The 20,036-nt window shown below is 32.3% G+C and overlaps 1 protein-coding gene across 1 annotated transcript; it reads right to left on the reverse strand.

Moving 5' to 3' along the window:
- Positions 1-11,570: 11,570 nt before the first annotated feature.
- On the reverse strand, positions 11,571-15,030 carry LOC129291465 (glucan endo-1,3-beta-glucosidase-like). The gene is made up of 2 exons (XM_054928826.1): positions 14,890-15,030; positions 11,571-12,698 (listed from the first exon to the last, which is right to left on the reverse strand). Exons 1-2 carry the CDS (start codon positions 14,933-14,935, stop codon positions 11,764-11,766), a joined length of 981 nt encoding a protein of 326 aa, XP_054784801.1. The 5' UTR covers positions 14,936-15,030; the 3' UTR covers positions 11,571-11,763.
- Positions 15,031-20,036: the final 5,006 nt, after the last annotated feature.

Consider the following 20,036-nt stretch of genomic DNA (forward strand, 5'->3'; position numbering starts at 1 on the left):
TCGACCTTCAATTTAAGTGATTTTAAAGCTCACACATCACATTTAAAGGGTACTATAATTTAGACACGTCAAATAGGACTAAAAATACCTGATAGAACATTTAAATGGTAGAAAAACCCTTTATACCAAAATTTGACCACTCGGGTGCCATTTCTTAAAATGGACCCTAAACCCCCAAAATGCACAAATCACACAAAATTGGCCAAAAACTATTTCAAATATCATATACACATATGAATACACACGCTAAACATTTTCCCTTAGTTCAGAGATCTCTGTGGGGCCCACGCACCCACTTTCTTTATCCAAGGTATATTTTTGCCCATAACACACTATTTGCAATGCAACCACTTTGCATTTGCTTGTGGAATCACATATATATCAAAATAAATATTTTCTTGAAGTGAAAACTTAGTCTAATAAATAAATCCATCAAAAGCACATACCATAGCCAAGTTTCTTAGCCACAAGTCTACAAGCAATAAAAAATTCATACACAAGCCATACAATCCACACATACTCACCTAATTTACATAATCATATCCTACTGGCACCCTAATCCTAAATACATTACAATAAATTTTCTCAAAAGAAAGGGGTTGCAGTTCTTTACAATTCACAAACAACCCCTAGCTCTGCTCCTTTCCCCGTCCTCTACTGGTTCCTTCATCTGGACCTAGAATATTGAAAAGAAAGGGGTGAGACAACCACAATCTCAGTAACAGAGAAATCTACATTGATTATTACAAAGCAAGCCATAATCAAATAAGCAAATAATAAATTTAACATAGTATATAATTTAGCCATTTAAAATGCATGAATGCATGACCTAGGCCGGTATGGCCTTCCATGACCAACAGAATGCCCCCTGGCACTCTTTAACTCGCAGGTAAACCTTATACCTACTTGTACCTCCATAGGCACAAAACATAATTTGAGGCAAGATCTAATCCACCGAACCGCCTATGCTCCTTCGACATGAATTTTGAGCAGTCAAAGCTAACTCCCTCCAGAGCCAACCTGACTTACTCTCCATGTGAGGGCTACCTTGGCTTAGGCACTCAACCCTATTGAGAGGTGTCGAACACTCAATACACTAACCACTTTAGTGCACTGAGCCTATAATACGTAAGGCAACACTGAGTACTGGCAGTGTGCCATGGAATATCAAAAGTCTACACCTTCTTATTGGTGAACTCCCACCGAGATCATGCCTTTTATTCGTGTCTACCTTTCTCTAGTATTGACTACTTCAATACTCTAAGGTAGTATAACATTTATAAATCTCCCTTAAACGGTTCCTTAGCCTATCTAAGGTACCTTACTTAGTTACACTTTCTTAAGTGCAACTTCTATTCCTTATGATTAAAATACATGTAAACAAATCTCGTTGTCATAAAAACATTGTTGTTAAATAATTAGAAAACATATTTACACTATAATCAAAGTAGTACCCCATAACCCCTTATAAAGCACATTTAATCTTTTAAAACATGTAATGCATGATAACTAGTAATATTTATTCAAAAATAGCTAAAATAAAGTAATAACAAATATAAATTCTCCTGTTACCTCAACCCTTTGGTACTAAAAGGGTTCCTCTTGTACAAAGTAGGGCTCGGCTTGTTCCTTAACTTTTAAACAAATTCCACCAACAATTCATACAATATATAAGTGATCCACATCACTTATCATGTCAAATAGCATTAATGAAGACTATAACTCATACCACACAACTTGGGTTTATGAGTCATAATCCATCCTAATGGTCCATATATTAAATCAACCATTCACATAGTAACACTTAACCACCAAAACCATTTATTAGCCATCACTAGGCTAATTTTTAATTTATATAATTTTTAATCAATTAAAAACCTTCACTTAGTGTCACCAACTTTCACCATTAGCCCTTATAATGAAAATCAAACCTTAATTTAAATCTTATTGGGATCAAATAGCAAAATTATAACTAAATCAATAAGCTTAAACCATTGAGGAGCAAAACTCAATCTCTCAGGGTTTAATTTGTGCCCAAAACACCTCTTTTCATCCAATTATCCACTCAAAATATTAGAACACCATATAGAAACTCAAAACATCCTCCCTAGGATCTAAAGAAACAAAAGCTTACAAGAATAAAGCCTTTGGGATCAAAATCCACAAATTTCCTCTTCCAAAAATTGAGAAAAACAAAGAGGAAGGGAAGAGGATTGAAGTAGGGAGTTTATCTATCACGTAGTCGAGCTCATAACGGCCGCAAAGTTTTTTAGATCCGAGCCTAACTCTCTCTCTTTCTCCTTTATTCTTCCTCTCTCTCTCTCACGCATTTCCTTTCTTTTTTTCCTTCTCTGCGTTTCTGCGTCTGTTTTCCCTCTTAAATTGCTGATATTAGATTTTGGGGAAAATTACAATAAAGGGCCTAACATTTTTTATTATAACATAAAAGCTCGAGTCAACTTTGGTAATTTTTCCCATAGTTAAAAATCAAATAAAACCAAACTTTTACTGAGAAAAAATTCAAACTCTGGACCTCTATCAAATTATTCTAAATTTTAATTTAATTATAGATATTTTATTTTATTTTTTTAAAATAAATTCGAGTCTTAAAATTTTTGGGATGTTACAGTAGACCATTCAATTAGGAAGTCAACTCTTAGGAATGATACTAAGATTGATGACTTGAGAGCCTTAGTTGAAGAAACCCTAGATGCAGTTCACCTTTTAAGCCATTGCAACATAGGCAAAGATAAAGAAGACCTACATCTAAACTCTAGGGAAGGTTTACTACCAAACCCTAATAGTAGTAAGATATCAAACCAACCTATCCTTACACCTGATCAACAGAGAGTACCTTACATTGGTATACACCATTTCTTAATAAATGCTGGTAGTAGCCAACATAAAGCATTTCAGCATCCTCATGTAGACTTAATGCCTACTAATTCAAAGATATGGATAATCTTTGGAATGGAGATGAAGTTATAGGAGACCCTTTTAGGAATGATAAGTCAATCCTTAGATATGGTCAAGATGTCCTTAGACATGGTCACATAGAGGACATTACTAAGAAAGTCAAGGTAGATGCTCCTAAATTTGATGGTACATTAAATTCGACTACTTTCTTAGATTGGTTAGCCAACATGGAGGATTACTTTAAGCATTATGATATGAATGACATCCAATGAATATGTTTTACTAAAATGAAACTCATTGGATCTACATGAAAATACTAGCAGACTGTTTAAAGGAACCTGGATCTCCAAGGTCAACCGTTAATAACTACATGGGCTGAAATGAAGATAAAGTTGAAGGAAAAGTATGTGTTGGCCCATTATAGGAGCCAACTATTAGGTCAACACCTTAATTTAAGACAACCTCCATGGTTTTTGACTACATATCTTATTTTGATGACCTCACAATTCAATGTGACATAAAAGAAGACCTTATGACAACACTTACTATATTTATTAAGGGTAAAGGTGCAAATTTACTCTTAAACTTTTCCTCTATGAGTGCCTGGTGTCTTAAAATTTTGTTGGGAGCAATATTGCCTTGAAACTTTGAAATATGGTGTAACGTTGCCCTATCGTTAGAGTTGACCGTTTTATTTAACTGGACTTGTCACGTGGCTACCACATGGCATTTTTAAAAAATTTAAAAAGTAGTAAAGGTGTAAATTTACCTTGCAACTTTTCCTCTAGGGGTGCTTAGTATCCTGAACTTTTTTTGGAGCAATGTTGCCCTATTATCAGAGTTAACTATTTTGTTTGACTTCACTTACCATGTGGCATTTTTTTTAAAACTAAAAAAAATAAAATAATGCTTCGTCCTCATTAACTTCTTCTTCTTCATTCACAACACTAAAAATGCAAAATAATTTAGAACACTAAGATGAAAAATTAAACTAAGATTTTCAACACAAAAAAACAATTAAGAAAAACAATCGAACCCAAATTTTAAACATAAAAAAATCAAAGACAGGGCGTAGAGAGGAAGAAAATAAAGAACACAACTTCTTTTTTATCTATAAAGAACACAACTCAAGAACTCAACAATTCAAGAACAACTCAAAATATTCGAAAAAATAAGAACAAAAAATTAACAAGTTAGATTGTCCAGTGCCAAGTAGGGAGAAGTAAAAACTCAATGGGTGATGGCCATAGGGCTTCTCAATTAGATCTTGTCTTGCAAATGCTGATGTTGAAGGAGGGAGGAATAAAGACAAGAAGAATGGCCAACTGTGAAGTAAGGAGAGTGATGTGCAACTGAGACACAAGAGAGAGGGGATGACATTTTTTTTAATTTTTTTAAAAAGTGCCATATAGTGCTACTACTTGTCAAATGAAGTCAAACAAAATGATCAACTCCGACAGTAGGGTAACATTGCATCATTTTGGAGAGTTTCAAGGCAACATTACTCCCAATAAAAAGTTAAGGATAATAATCTCCCCTGTAGGAAAAGCTCTAGGGTAAATTTACACCTTTACCATTTTTAATTTTTAAAAAATGCCATGTGAGGCAGGACAACATTGCACCATTTTTGAGAGTTTTAGGGCAACATTGCTCCCAACAAAAGTTTAGGATACTAAGTGCCCTTGAAGGAAAAGTTCAAGGGTAAATTTGCACCTTTACCCATTTATTAATGGTCTTAGATAAGACATTCAAAGAGAGCTCAAGATTAACTTTCCTGAAACTCTTGAGGAAGCTTACCATAGAGCTCGAGAGATAGAATATTTATCTAAGTACCCTTCTGTTAGGTAACCTACCATGCAAGGCATAGAGTTTTGATAAACTCACAACCTTCCTCTTATTGATCGAACTATAGGTTTTTCCCTAAGTCAAGCACTCAACTTCCTTCTAGTCAAATCTTTAGTTTTAAGAGCAATATAAGGAAGCCTAATAAATCTATAGGTTCTAGTTCCTATCCTAACAGCTCAACTATTAAGTGTTTCAAGAACCATTCTAAGGGTCATATAGCATCAAAATGCCCACAACGTGTATTACTTCTTGAATCACAAGAGGATGATGTGATTACTGAGGATATTCCTAATATAGTAGTAGATCCCACTAAATGCCCTCCTGATGTGAATGTAGAGATTAATACAAAAGAATATGAGTCAGGACACCTGGGGTAATGCGATGTCTCTTATCTATCCCTGCACTAAGGACTCTTGGAAGAGGAATAATATCATTTACACCTTTATGAAATTCAAAGATAAATTGTGTAAACTTGTCATTGACAGTAGAAGTGAGAGGAATGTGATTTTCAGTTAGGGAGTAGCTCAACTTGGCCTTAAGACTGAGCCCCACCTAAAAGCTTTTCATGTAGCTTAGGTTAATAACACTTCCTTGTTTGTTACTCAACAGTGTTGTGTGCCTCTTCGCTTAGGAGATTATGAAGAGATCCTTTGTGATGTCATCCCTTTGGATGTTTCTCATATATTATTAGGATGCCCTTGGCTTTATGATCATGATGTCACTAGTCATGGTTAAGCAAATACTTATGTGTTTAAGCATGAGGGAAAAATTATCCTACTATTCCTGTTAAACTTAAATTAAAGGATAAGAGTTTTAAGAATTTAAGGAACTCCTAATCAAAGCCCTAAGGCTTACACCTCTTGCAAAGCAACAATTTGCTCATAAGTCCCAAGAGGCCAATGTTATCCTTATTGTAGTCCAAGTTTTGTAGTAAGATTGCTATCCTAGTGAATATTGAGCTAGTAAAGGAAATATTCCATCTCTTAGAAGAATTTAAGGACACCACTCACCCCAGATGAGCTTCCTTCTGATTTACCACCTATGAGAGAAATTCAACATGCTATTGGCTTAGTTTTAGGGTCACAACTTCCTAACTTGCCATACTATAGGATGAACCTTAAAGATAGGGAAGAACTTAATAGGTAAGTAAATGGTTTACTGGAGAATGGTTATATCTAACATAGCCTTAGTCTATGTGCTGTGCCTGCCTTGCTAATACCTAAGAAAGATGAAACTTAGAGAATGTGTGTAGATAGTAGAGCCATTAATAAGATCACCGTTAAGTATAGGTTTCTCATTCCTAGAATTGAGGATATGCTTGATCTAATTTTAGGTTCTAGTTGGTTTTTTAAAATTGATTTTCGTAGTGGATACCACCAAGTTAGGATTAGGCCAGGAGATGAATGAAAGACTATATTTAAGACACAAGATGGGTTGGGAATGGCTAGTAATGCCTTTTGGTCTAACCAATGCTCTTAGCACATTTATGAAGGTTATGACCCATATCTTTCTACCTCACTTAGGCCAATTTCTAGTTGTCTACTTTGATAATGTTTTGATTTTTAGCAAGTTTGAGGAAAGAAAAGTATTCCTTACCCTTAGGAAAGAAAATTTTTATGTTAATTTTCCTAATTGCTCTTTTCTACAGAAGCAGTTATTTACGTAGGGTTTATTATTTCTGAAAAAGGATTAGCTGCCAATCTTGAAAAAGTCAAGGCTATTTGCGAGTGGCTCAAACCTAGATCTCTTCAAGAAGCGCATAGTTTTAATGGCTTAGCATATTTCTATAGGCATTTTATTAGGGATTTTAGTACTATCATGAGCCCTATCATCAATTTCCTTAAGAAGGATAAATTTCATTGGATCCTTATCGCATCACAAGCCTTTATAAACATTAAAGATAAATTATCTAAAGCCCCTATTCTAACCTTCCCCAATTTCTCTAAGTGCTTTGAAGTGGCTTGTGATGCTTTTGGAGTAGGAATTGGAGGTGTCCTTAGTCAAGATGGTCACAATGTAGCTTTCTTTAGTGAAAAGCTTAATGAAGCTAAGCAAAAGTATTCTATGTATAATAAGGAATTTTATGCCATAGTTAGATCCCTTAAGTATTGAAAATACTTTCTTCTCCATCAACAATTGTATATTTTGATCATTAAGCTCTTAAGTTCATAAACTCTTAACATTATCTAAACCCCAAACATGCCAAATAGGTTAAATTCCTTCATAAGCACCGTGCAAGAATTGAAAATAAAGTTGCAAATGCTCTAAGTTGTAGGGTTAACCTTTTGCACACTATAAGGGCCAGTGTTATAGGCTTTGAGAGGCTAAAGGATGATGATATCTCATGTCCTGACTTTAAAGTCATTTATTAAGAAGTTGGTAATAGAGCTCGCCATAACCACACATCTTTCCTTATTAAGGATGATTTTCTCTTTTGTGGTACTAAGTTGTGTATTTCTCAAACATCTATGAGAGACTTCCTCATTTAGGAACTCAATGTGGGAGGATTAGCTAGCCATTTTGGTAGAGATAAAACTATCACTTTAGTTGAGGATAGATTTTATTAACCTTCTCTTAGAAGTAACATTGCTTGAATTTTGTCCCAATGTCGTACTTATCACACTTCTAAGGTTAGGAAACAAAATACTAATTAGTGCACTCCTTTACCTATCCCTGATGCACCCTGGAAAGATCTTAGCATGGACTTTATCCTAGGATTACCCTACATTGATTGACAACATGACTCTATTCTAGTTGTCGTGGATAGGTTTTTAAAGATGGCCCACTTCATACCTTGTAATAAAACTACTGATGCTTCCTACTTAGCCAAGCTCTTCTTTAAATAAGTTGTACACTTGCATGAGTTACCTACTTCTATTGTCTTTGGTAGAGATGTCAAAATTGTTAACTATTTTTGAAAGACACTTTGAAAACTCTTTGGAACCCAATTTAAATTCTCTTTTACCTTCTATCCCCAAACTAATTGCTAAATTAAGGTGACTAATCATAGTCTAAGTAACTTACTTTAAAGTCTAGTTAGATATAAGCTAGGGAATTGGGATTTAATCTTACCTACAGCTAAGTTTGCATATAATAGTTTAGTCAATTAGTCCACAGGAAAAATCCCTTTTGAAATAGTCCAAAGTTTTAACCTTAAACAACCCATTGACTTGGTACCCTTTCCTGTGACAACCCATACTTCTGAATCTATAGAATCACTAGTACAACGCCTTCATGAATTATATGCTAAAATTAAGCACAAGTTAACACTTAGTAATGATCAATATAAATTATCAACTAATGCTCATCATTGCGCTCAAAATTTTAATGAAGGTAACTATGTTATAGCTTGTATTCGTCCTGAGCATTATCTTAAAAATTCTTTCAAAAAGTTGCATGCTCGGCCTCTAGGCCATTTTGAATCCTCAAGAAACTTGGTCCCAATGCTTATTTACTTGAATTACCTCTTGATATGTCTATTAGTCCAGTTTTTAATATTGAGGATCTTGTTTCTTATCGAGGCACTTTTGAGCCTCCCCCACTATTTAGTGATGATTCTACAAGTACACAGCCTCACAATGCTCCAATCCCTTTATTGCCAAATGTTTTACTCACTAGGGAAAAGATTGATGTGATCATAGATGAACAAATTGTTTTAACCACTACTGGTCCTATTCACCTCTACCTTGTTTGTTGGAAAGACTTCTCAGACTCAAATGCTACTTGGATTATTGAAGAGGAATTTTGCTAGATTGATCCCACTTTGCTTGAGTCTTGCCAACTCCATACCTCTCCAAAGGAGAGTTCTTTTGAGTCAGAGGGAAATGGTGGGAAGAAAATTAAAAGAAATAAGTGAAGATAATACAAAAATATTACATATTTAAAGATCAAAGATATTTTGCTCTCATATTAATTATGCATATTTTTTTAATTTGAATTATCGTTATCTTTCAACATTTATTATTATCTTTTCATTTATTGTTACCTTTTTATTTAATTTTAGAATTTCTAAGATTTTCATACATTTCATTCTAAGGTTGAGTTGAGGCCTATAAATAGTACCTCAACTCATTTGATTTGTTTGCACATTTGATTGAATAAGAATTATTATTATCTTGCCTCTCCTCTGAGTTTTATCTTCTCTCTATTCTCTCTATTGGTTCCTTTCTCTCTTTTCTATATTCTCTCCCCTTCTCTTTCCCCTTTCTGCATCATTGGGCTTGATGGTAAGAGTGGGAGGTTCCAAATTCATAAAAAAAAAACTAATCTTAATCAAAATATAATCAAAATTAACATTCAGAAATTAATACCTAGAAGGCTAGAATCACAAAACCAATAAATAATAGATATTATTTATTGAACTATAAAACATTTGATCGAGCTTCAAGAGTAGGAGCTCTAACCTGTTAATAAAGATTGAAGATGGCAGAAGAGATGCATGAGTTAGAAGTGGAAGAAATTAAAAGGAATCTGGAATCTGACAAATGAATAGCACGAAGATGAGGGGTCAGTTGAGAATGAAGATGCTGAAGAACCAACGAAGATGAGAAGAACTGAAGAGATGTAGGATGACGGTTAGATTGAGAAAGAGAGGAAAGGAATGCAAACAATATGACTAGGTAAGAGCTCATAAGATTCATTGGATCTGGTTCTATAGAAGCTCATCGAATTGGTTTTGCAATAGGTCACTAGACTGATTCTGTAATAGCTCACCTGACAGAGCAAAGGAAAGTAGAGCAGTGGACTCTAGTCTAGATTGTGAGAGGCTGAGAGATTTCAGATTAGGTTTTGCCAAAAGAAAGTACAAAATTTTTTGTAAGACAAAATCACATCATTTTATCAAAATGGGGAGAAGAAAAAAATAATAATGTAGGATCGCCTGAATCACCAATTCCCTCAATTCAGTCTAGTTCGATCTCGGTTCAGGCGATTTATGGCTGGTTCTCCCTCCCCTTCGCTTTGCATCATCTCTAGACCGAATACTTAGCTAGTTCTCAGTTAAATCGGTCGAACTGGCTAGTCCGATCAAGTTCTAATAACTATGTATATTTTGGTTAAACTACCTTTTTTTTAAATCTAATTGCTAATTATTTACTAGTTAATTTTCTTTTCTCTCTCTCTCTCTCTATTAATTTCTTTATTCTTTTATTTAAATTTTTTTGGGTGTGTTACAACTATTGTTTGGCTTGAATATTAATTAAGTGGGCAGAGTTTAGCACAATCGATTAGCGGTAAAGATTCAAGAATGCAAAGCCTAATCCTGATGTGGCGCTAATCCAAAGCCTGCTTAAGTGAAATGACACATTTTAAGAGTTGACCTCCAAAGAAAACCATCACTATTCACTACACGATTCCCTTAAAATTTGAAGCATGACCATAACAAGTATGGAGCATTCTATGCTCCAAAGAAGCAAGAATGGTTATTCCTGCCACTTGGCGTCAAAAATCAGAGTGATGTGGGTTTCCAAGGTCCTTTACCTCAATTTCCTTAGTTTAATATAACCATCTACACAATAGACTCAGCTCCAGGTAGAAATCAAATACTCAAAAGAATTGGAAAGGAGTATAAGATAAAGGGAACATTGGGGTTTCTCGAAGCTACAACTAGTGATATGCTAGGCCTAAGATCTATGTTACGAAGTCATGTTGGGTGAAGCTTTGCAAGATTAAAGGTAAACATTATTGTCTGGGAGTTTGAATGATTATTGGTTGATTGATCCCTTTGCTATATGTTTTCCCCTTTTTAATGGAAGGGATTGCTCCATATTTGAATTCAAATTCCTCCCTTTAAAGGGGGAGGGATAACCGCTCCCACGCTTCTAAAATTCACAGTGCTCTAAGAGGTCAAGGAGGTGCTCTACTATTTCAAGGTGATGTGGGGTAGTGGCTCTTTTGGATAATTGAAGTTGGAACACACCATTTCACTAGTGTGGTGCTGATGTGGCCCAAGAGGATATTTCAGGCCAAACAGTTGCCCCCATACACGACTCTTCATTAGAGATAAGTCCTAAAGTAATGCCAAAGGGAAGAAGCCTTCTTCAAGCAAGCATCTGCTCTAATAGGCCTCCAAGAGGTAACATGTTTTTGAGGATGCCTATTTAAATTGACAATGGATCTTCTAAAGAGTTAGAAGGCCCTTGCTTGATTTGCTACTTTAAACCATCTTTGTAGAGAAGTAGTTCGACACCTCCCCGAAGCTCTAGTGCACTTCCTGATGGGTAACATTTCCACACGTTGCAACTACAAGGCCAAGCAGGATGGACTGGTTGAGAATGTGAAAATGGTTACAATCCCCTTTATTGATTATTGTATAATATTGAGTGCCATATCCTTCAACATCCAGCATGGAGCAAATTATCACTTTATTACTTGTGCACCTCATTGCTGGCAGACTTGAAGATTTTGGAATTTGGAACTTATAAAGAAAAGAACTTCTTTTATCATGGCAAATGATTACAATTTAGTAACAGTGCTCTAGCATTATTACCTTGTATTAGGGTTTCACATGTTTAGGATTTGATTGCAAAATTTCATTAAGTATAAATTAATTCTCACACTTTCCTCTAAATTGAGCTACTCAAACCACAAACGAAGTTAAAGTAAATACAAAACAAAATCTAGATTAAAAAGATATATAAATTAAAACTAAAGAAATTAATTAACTACATTTTTTCGAACAAGCATGAGTTAAATAGCATTTTCAACAAAAGTACTGAATTACACACGCACACCCAACTTGCACTATACACTCACTCAAGATCAATTAACTAAAAATACAAAGTAACATTGCCTACAAATTTTATTAGAACTTTTGTAACTAAAATAATGTTTTATGGGAATTAACTTTGAATGTTGATTTCTAATACATTAATCAAGAAGAAACATGAACATGCTCGTGGCATGCTTATTCCAAGCAAGACATATTACAATAACAACAACAACAATAACAAGTCTTATCCTACAAAGTACATGCTATTATATATTATTCTTTTCTAAGAACTACTAACTAAAATTGATTCCATACTTGGGTGACTTATCAGGGTTGAACAAACCAAAATGCCTCTCAGTGTCTAGACCACCCTTATTGTTTTCATCAAACATGGCAAACAAGTAAGTCTCAATAGCCCCATTGTGCTTTGGAGTCCCTTGATTGACGTGATTAATCAAATTTTGATAGTAAGTGCGTGCGTTATCAACACTAGGTCCTTTATCTCCTCCAGCTGAAGGCCACCCACTTTCAGACACAACGACTGGTAAATTTGGTGCTCCTATCTTCTCAAGAGCATAGTATATAGAATCAAGCATTGCATCAAATAGGTTTTGATACCCTTGGTCATTTGTCCCTTGTTGCCTGAACAAGACAAAGTCAAGAGGAATGTTGCTATTTGGGTCACTAAAAGCAAAATAGGGATACACATTAGCAAGAAGTGGTGCTCCATTGTTGACAAGGAAGTTAATAATGGGCTGTATATATGGAGTTGCAGCGTCACTGAACTTGCCATTATTGGGTGGGGAAGTATTCTCAAGCAGATCCATTTTTATTGCTGTAGAGACCTTAACTTTGTCTTGCAAATTTGATGCGGAAATTGCCTTCTGAATGTTCTGCATTCCAGGGAGAATATATTGTGCTTCATTGTCACTAGGACTAATTTCATTTCCAACCGCGATGTACTTGATGTTGACATCTGAGTACGATGTTACAAATTTGTTAACCCAATCATTGGCAGATGCAGGATCAGTAAGAGAGGAAAGGGTTTCCTTAGCCACATCAAGCAACACTTCTATGTTTGAACCTCTTAGGTCTTTAAGGGCATCTTCATCTGGATAGTATATGCGCATCCTTCCAATGCCATTGGCCTTGTATAAATCTATCACTTCTTGCCTGCTTGGTAGATTATCTCCGTTCACCCCATAACAAACTCCTATGGATTTCACAGCTGCGTAATATGGAACAAAATGAGTTGAAAATTCTTAAATCATTAAGACCATAAATCTAGAGTAAAAAAAAATGGATGCTATTTGGCTTGTCAGCTAAAGACTCGTCGGTTAAAAAAAAGGGTATATGTTAGCACACACTAATTACAAATTGATGGTGTTGACATAGATTATGTATATATGTATATATATCCTAACTAGTTATAGGACAGAATAATGATACCTATATATAGTCTATGATAGTATAGATATAAATAATTTGTGATGGTACGTTTGTTGATCATTATTAGTACATACTAATAGATCTTTTTAACTTATTAATGCCTAATTGGCAATTCATGTGACACCTTAAATATTATGTGACATGTTTTGGTAAAATAATTAACCAGAGATGGCATATATTGCTCCAAATATTTGGCCTTTGTGATAGTAGTTTCTCTATGAATGCTTTAGGTGAAAAATTGCTGTTTTACCCAGCATCCATCTAAATTTATTGGTCAACATTCATGCCTATTAGTTAAGCGGCAATATTGCAATGATATTAACCAATGTAAAGAATATTGGATTGACCATCAAACCAGTCGAGGCATAATTAATTCACAATTCTGTATATAGTTAAACCGTGGTTTGAATAGTGACTCAAACTATCACAAAAAAAAATTGATATATTTTAAATAAAAAAATTAATCTACATGTCTATATAGTTTTTCCCAAATTTTGAATTAGGTTCAAGTAATTTATTTATTTTTAATCAAAGCCTTTATAATTTGATCCTGTAGATTTATTAATCTCTGAAAGGTTAAAATTCTTGATTTTTTCCTTTTAAAACAAATGAAGTTAAGAAATGTTATATTTTTATTAAAACATTAAATAAATTTAAAATTACTTACATAATTTTTATAACTTAAAATTTATATTATTAGTTTATGTCTTCTAAATAATTTTTATACGTACAGAATTTTCATGAAAAAATTAATAAAAATGTTAGCATTGTATTAAGTCAAAATTTCCCCTTTTTTAGGCAAAAGTATCAAGTCAAATTTTCTATAAACTTCAAAGGTGTTTTTATGTTGGGAAAGTTAATTATTCATTAATAATTGTAACCTTTAAAAATTAACATATATAACTAATGTAATGAATCAAAACTACAAGGACTTTGATTCAAATAAAATAAATTACAAATATATAATTTAAAATTGAGGAATACTATATTCCATTATTTTCATCCAAGAAAATAATATTTTAAATAATATGTATTTTTCCTTGAGATATTTTAAATAATATTTATTTAAAATAAAAAGAAATAATTTTATGGAATAATAAAGAAGAATGTTTAAAGTCCAAAACAAAATAATATTTAATAAAGAAGATAATATCTATAAACAGTCTGTTATTTTCATCCAAAATACACACACACACACACACTTCTTTCATAATTTATAATTTATAAGTTGAAAATATATACATATGTACTTATTTTATACATATTTCATGTCTATTGTGCATTTTCCAATGATTATGTATAGATATGTATAAATTGTAGTTTGGAAATATGAATTAATTTTTTTAAAATCATAAAACCGTTTTCGTTCCCCTACGAATTCTACTTCCAATTTTGATGGGTTTAAGGCCAGTTCTACTAATTCTCAAGTTTGCTGATTTTCTATTGTGGCCAAATTGGACTTGGAATCAATTCTCAATTTAACTGACTCCTTTAGTCCACTTCTCATAACACTTATATTAGCACTTGAGGAGTGATATTGCTCTAATGAATAGCTTAGAATACCCAATGTTCCTCATGAATTTGGGTAAAAAATGCTCTTGAATATTTGTGAGGGTTTTATAAAAATAAAAAATAAATGAAAAGGTCCCATCTGTTATTCTCCTATAATACCTTAACGGCTATTGAATGCTTGATGTTATGCAAGAAATAATTAGCCAAAAGTAACAATAAAACTTTATTTGGAGTCTTTTAGAACCAGCCAAAAAAAAAAAAAAACCCCCCAATGACCTCTTAGTACATTTAAGAAAGCATATGATATTGGCTGTCAATGAATAACAATACAATGATAATTAATTATAGTGCAGCGACTGAAAGTAATTGTTTTATGAAAAACCTGAATAGAGGTGGCTAATTAATTATATGCATCAATATAATGGATAGATAGAGCAAGGTAGAGAGAGAGAACTGACCTGTAAATTGTAGAGCAATGGACGATAGCATCACAAGAAGCAGCATTATGGAAGACACGATGGTATTGCTTAACTTTCGTCCTTAGAAAGTTATTTATGGTATTTAGCAAAATACTTTGAGCACGTCGAGGCTACTCATTGAACCATCATTTATATATAGCGACTAGTTTGGTAGGTACCAGACCACTTTTATTAATGGCAAAGACTCTCTAGTTATCCGTCAATCACTCAAAGGAAAAACGTGTGCCATTTCAAATTGAATTCCCTTGCAAATAAGTTTATGAATTGATTATTCTTCTGCAACTGGCTAGGCCAAAGCGTTCAAAGTCATTGATGATTGTTGACTCACTTTGTTTTATATTACCCAAGTTGCGTGCATAACTAATATAATTTGAGGGATAGGATGTTCTCTAGAAATTGTGGTTAGGAACAAATTAAGTATTAAAATTTTCTATATATAAACTGGTTCAAGGTTGTTTGGCGGTTAAACTAGGGTCTGAGTTATTAACATGTTTTAAATTGTATACTAACTGAAAAATGCCTTTAGGAAAATTACCCCTATTACCAGCTGGAAGTACTGAATACTAGATACCATATCAAATATATATATATATATGTATGTATGTATGTATGTATATTTATAATTTAAAAAGAAATAAGAATGAAATAATTTTAACATGTGAGATATTTATAATGTGTAAACTTGTTTTGTAATTTATATTTTATGTACATATATATATTTTCACTAGTTTCCTTTCAAATGTTAAGTATAATTATGCATAAATCATAACCAAGAAATCAAGGTTTCGAATCAAAGCAAATAATAATAATAATAAAATTTTTACGAATTCAACTAGCTAGGTAAATTGTTAATTTTATTGATTTTTTATTTTCTGTTAAGTCATATACTTCAAAAATATTATTAAAAAATTATTATTAACAAATTAAAATTTTTGTTGAATTTAATACTAAAAGAAGTAAATAGTTAAAGCATGTACTTTTAAGACAAAACTAAATGCTTATGTTTTGCTAATGGTAAGTTGTCCTATGGCAACACCGTGTTATCACCCCCCCTTGCATGCATGAGGTCCAAAATTGGAACCCCACATTGACATATAGTTCGTGAGTTGCAAATATTGAAATTGATCACTTTAAACATCCTTATTTTTTAAATAATTCTTCATATTGGTAGTTTTATATTTGTTTTTATTTAACGATGATAAACTTAATATTGGTTTCCCGAAAGTAAAATATTCAATTATTAAAAGTTTTTGGTTGCAGCATAGGACGTGTAAGAAAAGTAATTTCACACATGCTTGTGAGACTAGAACAAAAGTCGACTTTTGTCTTTGAACGTACGCGTCAACTATTAGATCTATTCTAATTTTAAAGAACTTGGAAAGTTCCCTTCTCGGAGAAGAGTAATCATTTTATAAACATTACAAGGCAATTCAATGAAAATTGTGTAAATTTTCTTTTGAGTGATTGACGGTGCTAAAATTCTTATTGATATATTAAATGGAGTGATGCCTTCCAAATTTTGAAGTTTCTAAGACGTTTCACTATGGATGACCAAATTAATTTTTCCACCACTATGACGATGACTAGTTAGAAAACAGCCTCCCCGGGAGAGAATATATGGTTCTCAATTTAAATCATGAGATACTCTCCATCAAATCCATCATCCCTGAAAGTAATTAGAGCAAATGTGCAGGCTTCTCACAATTAAATTGATATATACACAAGGGCTAGGGTTTGAACCACCAAGTTCCAACCACTTATTTAAATGACAAGAACCTCTACTACTTTTACCAACTTTAGTTGCTGATGTGCAAAAAATTTAAATGCACCGCAAGTGTACAAATATAACATAGTATAGTGAATCAAGATCATCTCACAAAGAACTAAATGAAAAGGAATTGGACATAAACAAAAGTTGTTTTTGTCTCACTTAAGTTATCTAATCAAAGAGTGAAACTTTTATTAAATTAAAAATATGAATAGAATAAAATAAAGTCAAAGAGTATAGGATTTAAAATTGCTCAAAAAGACTTGACAAGCATATTTATTGCTAAAAAAGAGTAGAGACATTAAGTCCTTGGCTACCAATTATTTTTGGAAACTTTTTTTTGACATATGGTCTATATGTAGAGAAAAAGGGTAAGAGAGTCTATTATATGCGGGGAAGGTGTTAGGCATCTCATAATACCCATTCATGTGAATGGTTACTTTAAGCTAACTATATAAATTTAAATGGCCTTAAAAGATATATTAATTATACTTAATAAAAATAAGATAAAAAGTAAGAAAATTCAAAAGGAAAAATTTTATTTATTTATTAGTTGGATTTAACCTAGGATGAAACTCTAGGGCTTACATACACTTTTAAGGGATCAAAGCTCATGTAGTTCAGGGTAAAAATACGTGTCTTTTAGTTGAGATTTTTTTAAAGAAAATATTATTTATTAAATTTTATAAAATAGTTTTAATGTTGGTTTGTAGTTTTTATTTAAGAAAATATTTTATTTCTTTATTTGTGACAAAATTTTGAGAGATAATCTTGAAAATTGAAAAAATATTTTGATAAGATTTATGAAAATTTCATGTATCCAAATCAATCTTTCAAGTATGATTGATTTTATTTTATTTATTTATTTTAGGAAAACCTTTTATTTTAATTAAGGATAAAATATTTTAAAATGTACTCGTGATAATTTATCACTGCATAAGATAAATTATTTGATTTATAAATCTGCGAGGACTTTAAAAGTCTCACACAATTGATAATTTCAAAACTATGTATATGCAATAATTTATTGCTATGTACAGGATAATAAATTAATTTATTAATTTATAAGTTTACATAGACTCTAAAAAGTCTCACGCAATCAAAAATATAACACCTTGTAGATGCACATGTTGATAATTTATTCCCATGTATGTCAAGTTAATTAACTTAAAATTTTATGAGGACTCTGAAAGTCTCTCACAATAAATAAATTAGGTAAAACCTTGATGAATACCTTTCAAATGATGCTAAGCTTATTCATTAAGCCGTCTATTGTAACTTCAAAAAATTTCTTCTTATTCGACACCTTGAGGTCCAATAATGATGCAATCAAGGAAACAAATAACGCAAGAGGAATAAATGATGCAAGGGGAAAATAAGAATTGGTTCTCGCATCTTGAGACTTAAGGATGACACAAGCAAGGACTAAGAAATTGATTCTCATAGTGTTACGTGTAAAACAAGGGACCAATGAAGAAATAAATTTCAATTCATACTTAAAGATGAGAGAATAAGTCAAGGAAATAATGTGCATTCAAGGAGCACGTGAGGTCAAATGAAAAATTTATCTTAATAAACTGTAAATTATATAAAGGTAAAGGAATTAAATAAGATGAGAGAAGGTAAACTTACCTCTATGAATCTCGGTTTGCTTGAATATCTATCATCCTCTCTCTAACTATCCCCTTGAGTCTCTCTAACTATCTCCTTTATATAGATCCTTACACCTAGAGTTTCTCTAATATCTCAATCCTATCGTGATCAATATTAATAGTTTATATATTCTTATATTATTATTATTATTATTATTATTTAGAAATTAGATATTAATTGTTATCTTTCCTATTATAATATCTAGATTATCATATTATTTTGAAATCTTCAAATCTTAATATTAGATATTAGATTATCTTGAAATTTTTAGATAATATTAGATTATATTATCTTAAAATCTTCAAACTATTATATTATATTCTAATTATTCAAATTATTATATTGTGATCTAGCTTGATTATATATTTTTTCATTATCTTCGCATCCAACTTTTTTTTATATATTTTCTTGTTGTAAAATATGTTTTTACTTTCATTCTTATTATTTTCTTTTTTTTATTTTTATTATGGATATTATCTTATTTATCTATTAGGGCCCAAACCAAATACAATGTTCACAAGTGTCAATATGTCACATAAGGTCTTTCAGTATCATATGCATATAACATAATAATCTTGCATATGACGGAAGAAACATTGCATATCATGGAAGAAATCAGCATCTATTGAAGAGTATTGCATTTGATAGCAGACAGTTGTATATGATGAGAGTGTGTTGCATGTCGTGGAGGAAATTTGTATCTGTGGGAGAATGTTGCATATGACGAGAGGGTGTTGCATATAACGAATGAAATGTTGCATATTGTAAAAGAAATTTGCATCTGCGCATAAGAGAGTGTTGCAATGCAGAAGAGTGTTGCATATGTGGGAGAATGGCTGCATGTAATAGAAGAACATAGCATATCGTAAAAGAAATTTGCATTTGTAAGAGAGTGTTGCATATGCAGAAGAGTATTGCCTATGAGGAATAAAATCTTGCATATATCATGGAAGCTCATTACATATGAACAAAATGGAATCACAGCCTCTATTTCCTCAATTTTCATGAAATGGATATCCTAAAAATTTTTTTCAATTTTCATGAAAACACTAATGCATATTTTGAAAAAAAATAGAAAAAAAAAATCATAGCCTATGCTTCTTCAATTTTCATGAAAACACAAATGGATATTCTAAAATCACAAATGGTATTCTAAAAATTTTCTCATTTTTCACAAAAACACTAATGGATATTCTAAAAGCACAATGTTTATCCTGCTAAATGAAATGGAAGTGCAGAGCAAAATTTGATTTCAAAGGACAATAATGAATCTATTAAACAAACATTGATCTTCCCATTCTATTTTTGTATTGCCTTTGATTATCTCAAAATCATATTACATTAACACTTATTCAAATAGTTTAGACTAAAGAGATATACAATTTTCTTCTTTTCATAACTACCCTATTCTCTTTCTCTCCTTCCTTGCAGCTTCTTCATCTGACTTTTGTTGATTTATTTTTCAATCTTGCTTGTATATTTTATCAAAAGTGAGGCATTGCTTGTGTTGTTCCCTTCTTCTATATTTGATGTATGGCCATTTGTTGTTGATGAAAAATGAAGCCAACAGCTTGAAGCTTTAAGAGTATTTCAGTTGTGAGAACTTAAGCTTTCATGTTATGACAGCATGAGATGCTTTGTTGTCATTTGAAAATTCTTGTGTCCTTAGAAATCAAAAGATGTTTTCTCTATAGATATCACTAGC

The sequence above is a fragment of the Prosopis cineraria genome, unplaced genomic scaffold (assembly GCF_029017545.1).
Source record: "Prosopis cineraria cultivar Desert tree isolate PC_DT_omini unplaced genomic scaffold, ASM2901754v1 PC1, whole genome shotgun sequence".
Classification (NCBI taxonomy): domain Eukaryota; kingdom Viridiplantae; phylum Streptophyta; class Magnoliopsida; order Fabales; family Fabaceae; genus Prosopis; species Prosopis cineraria.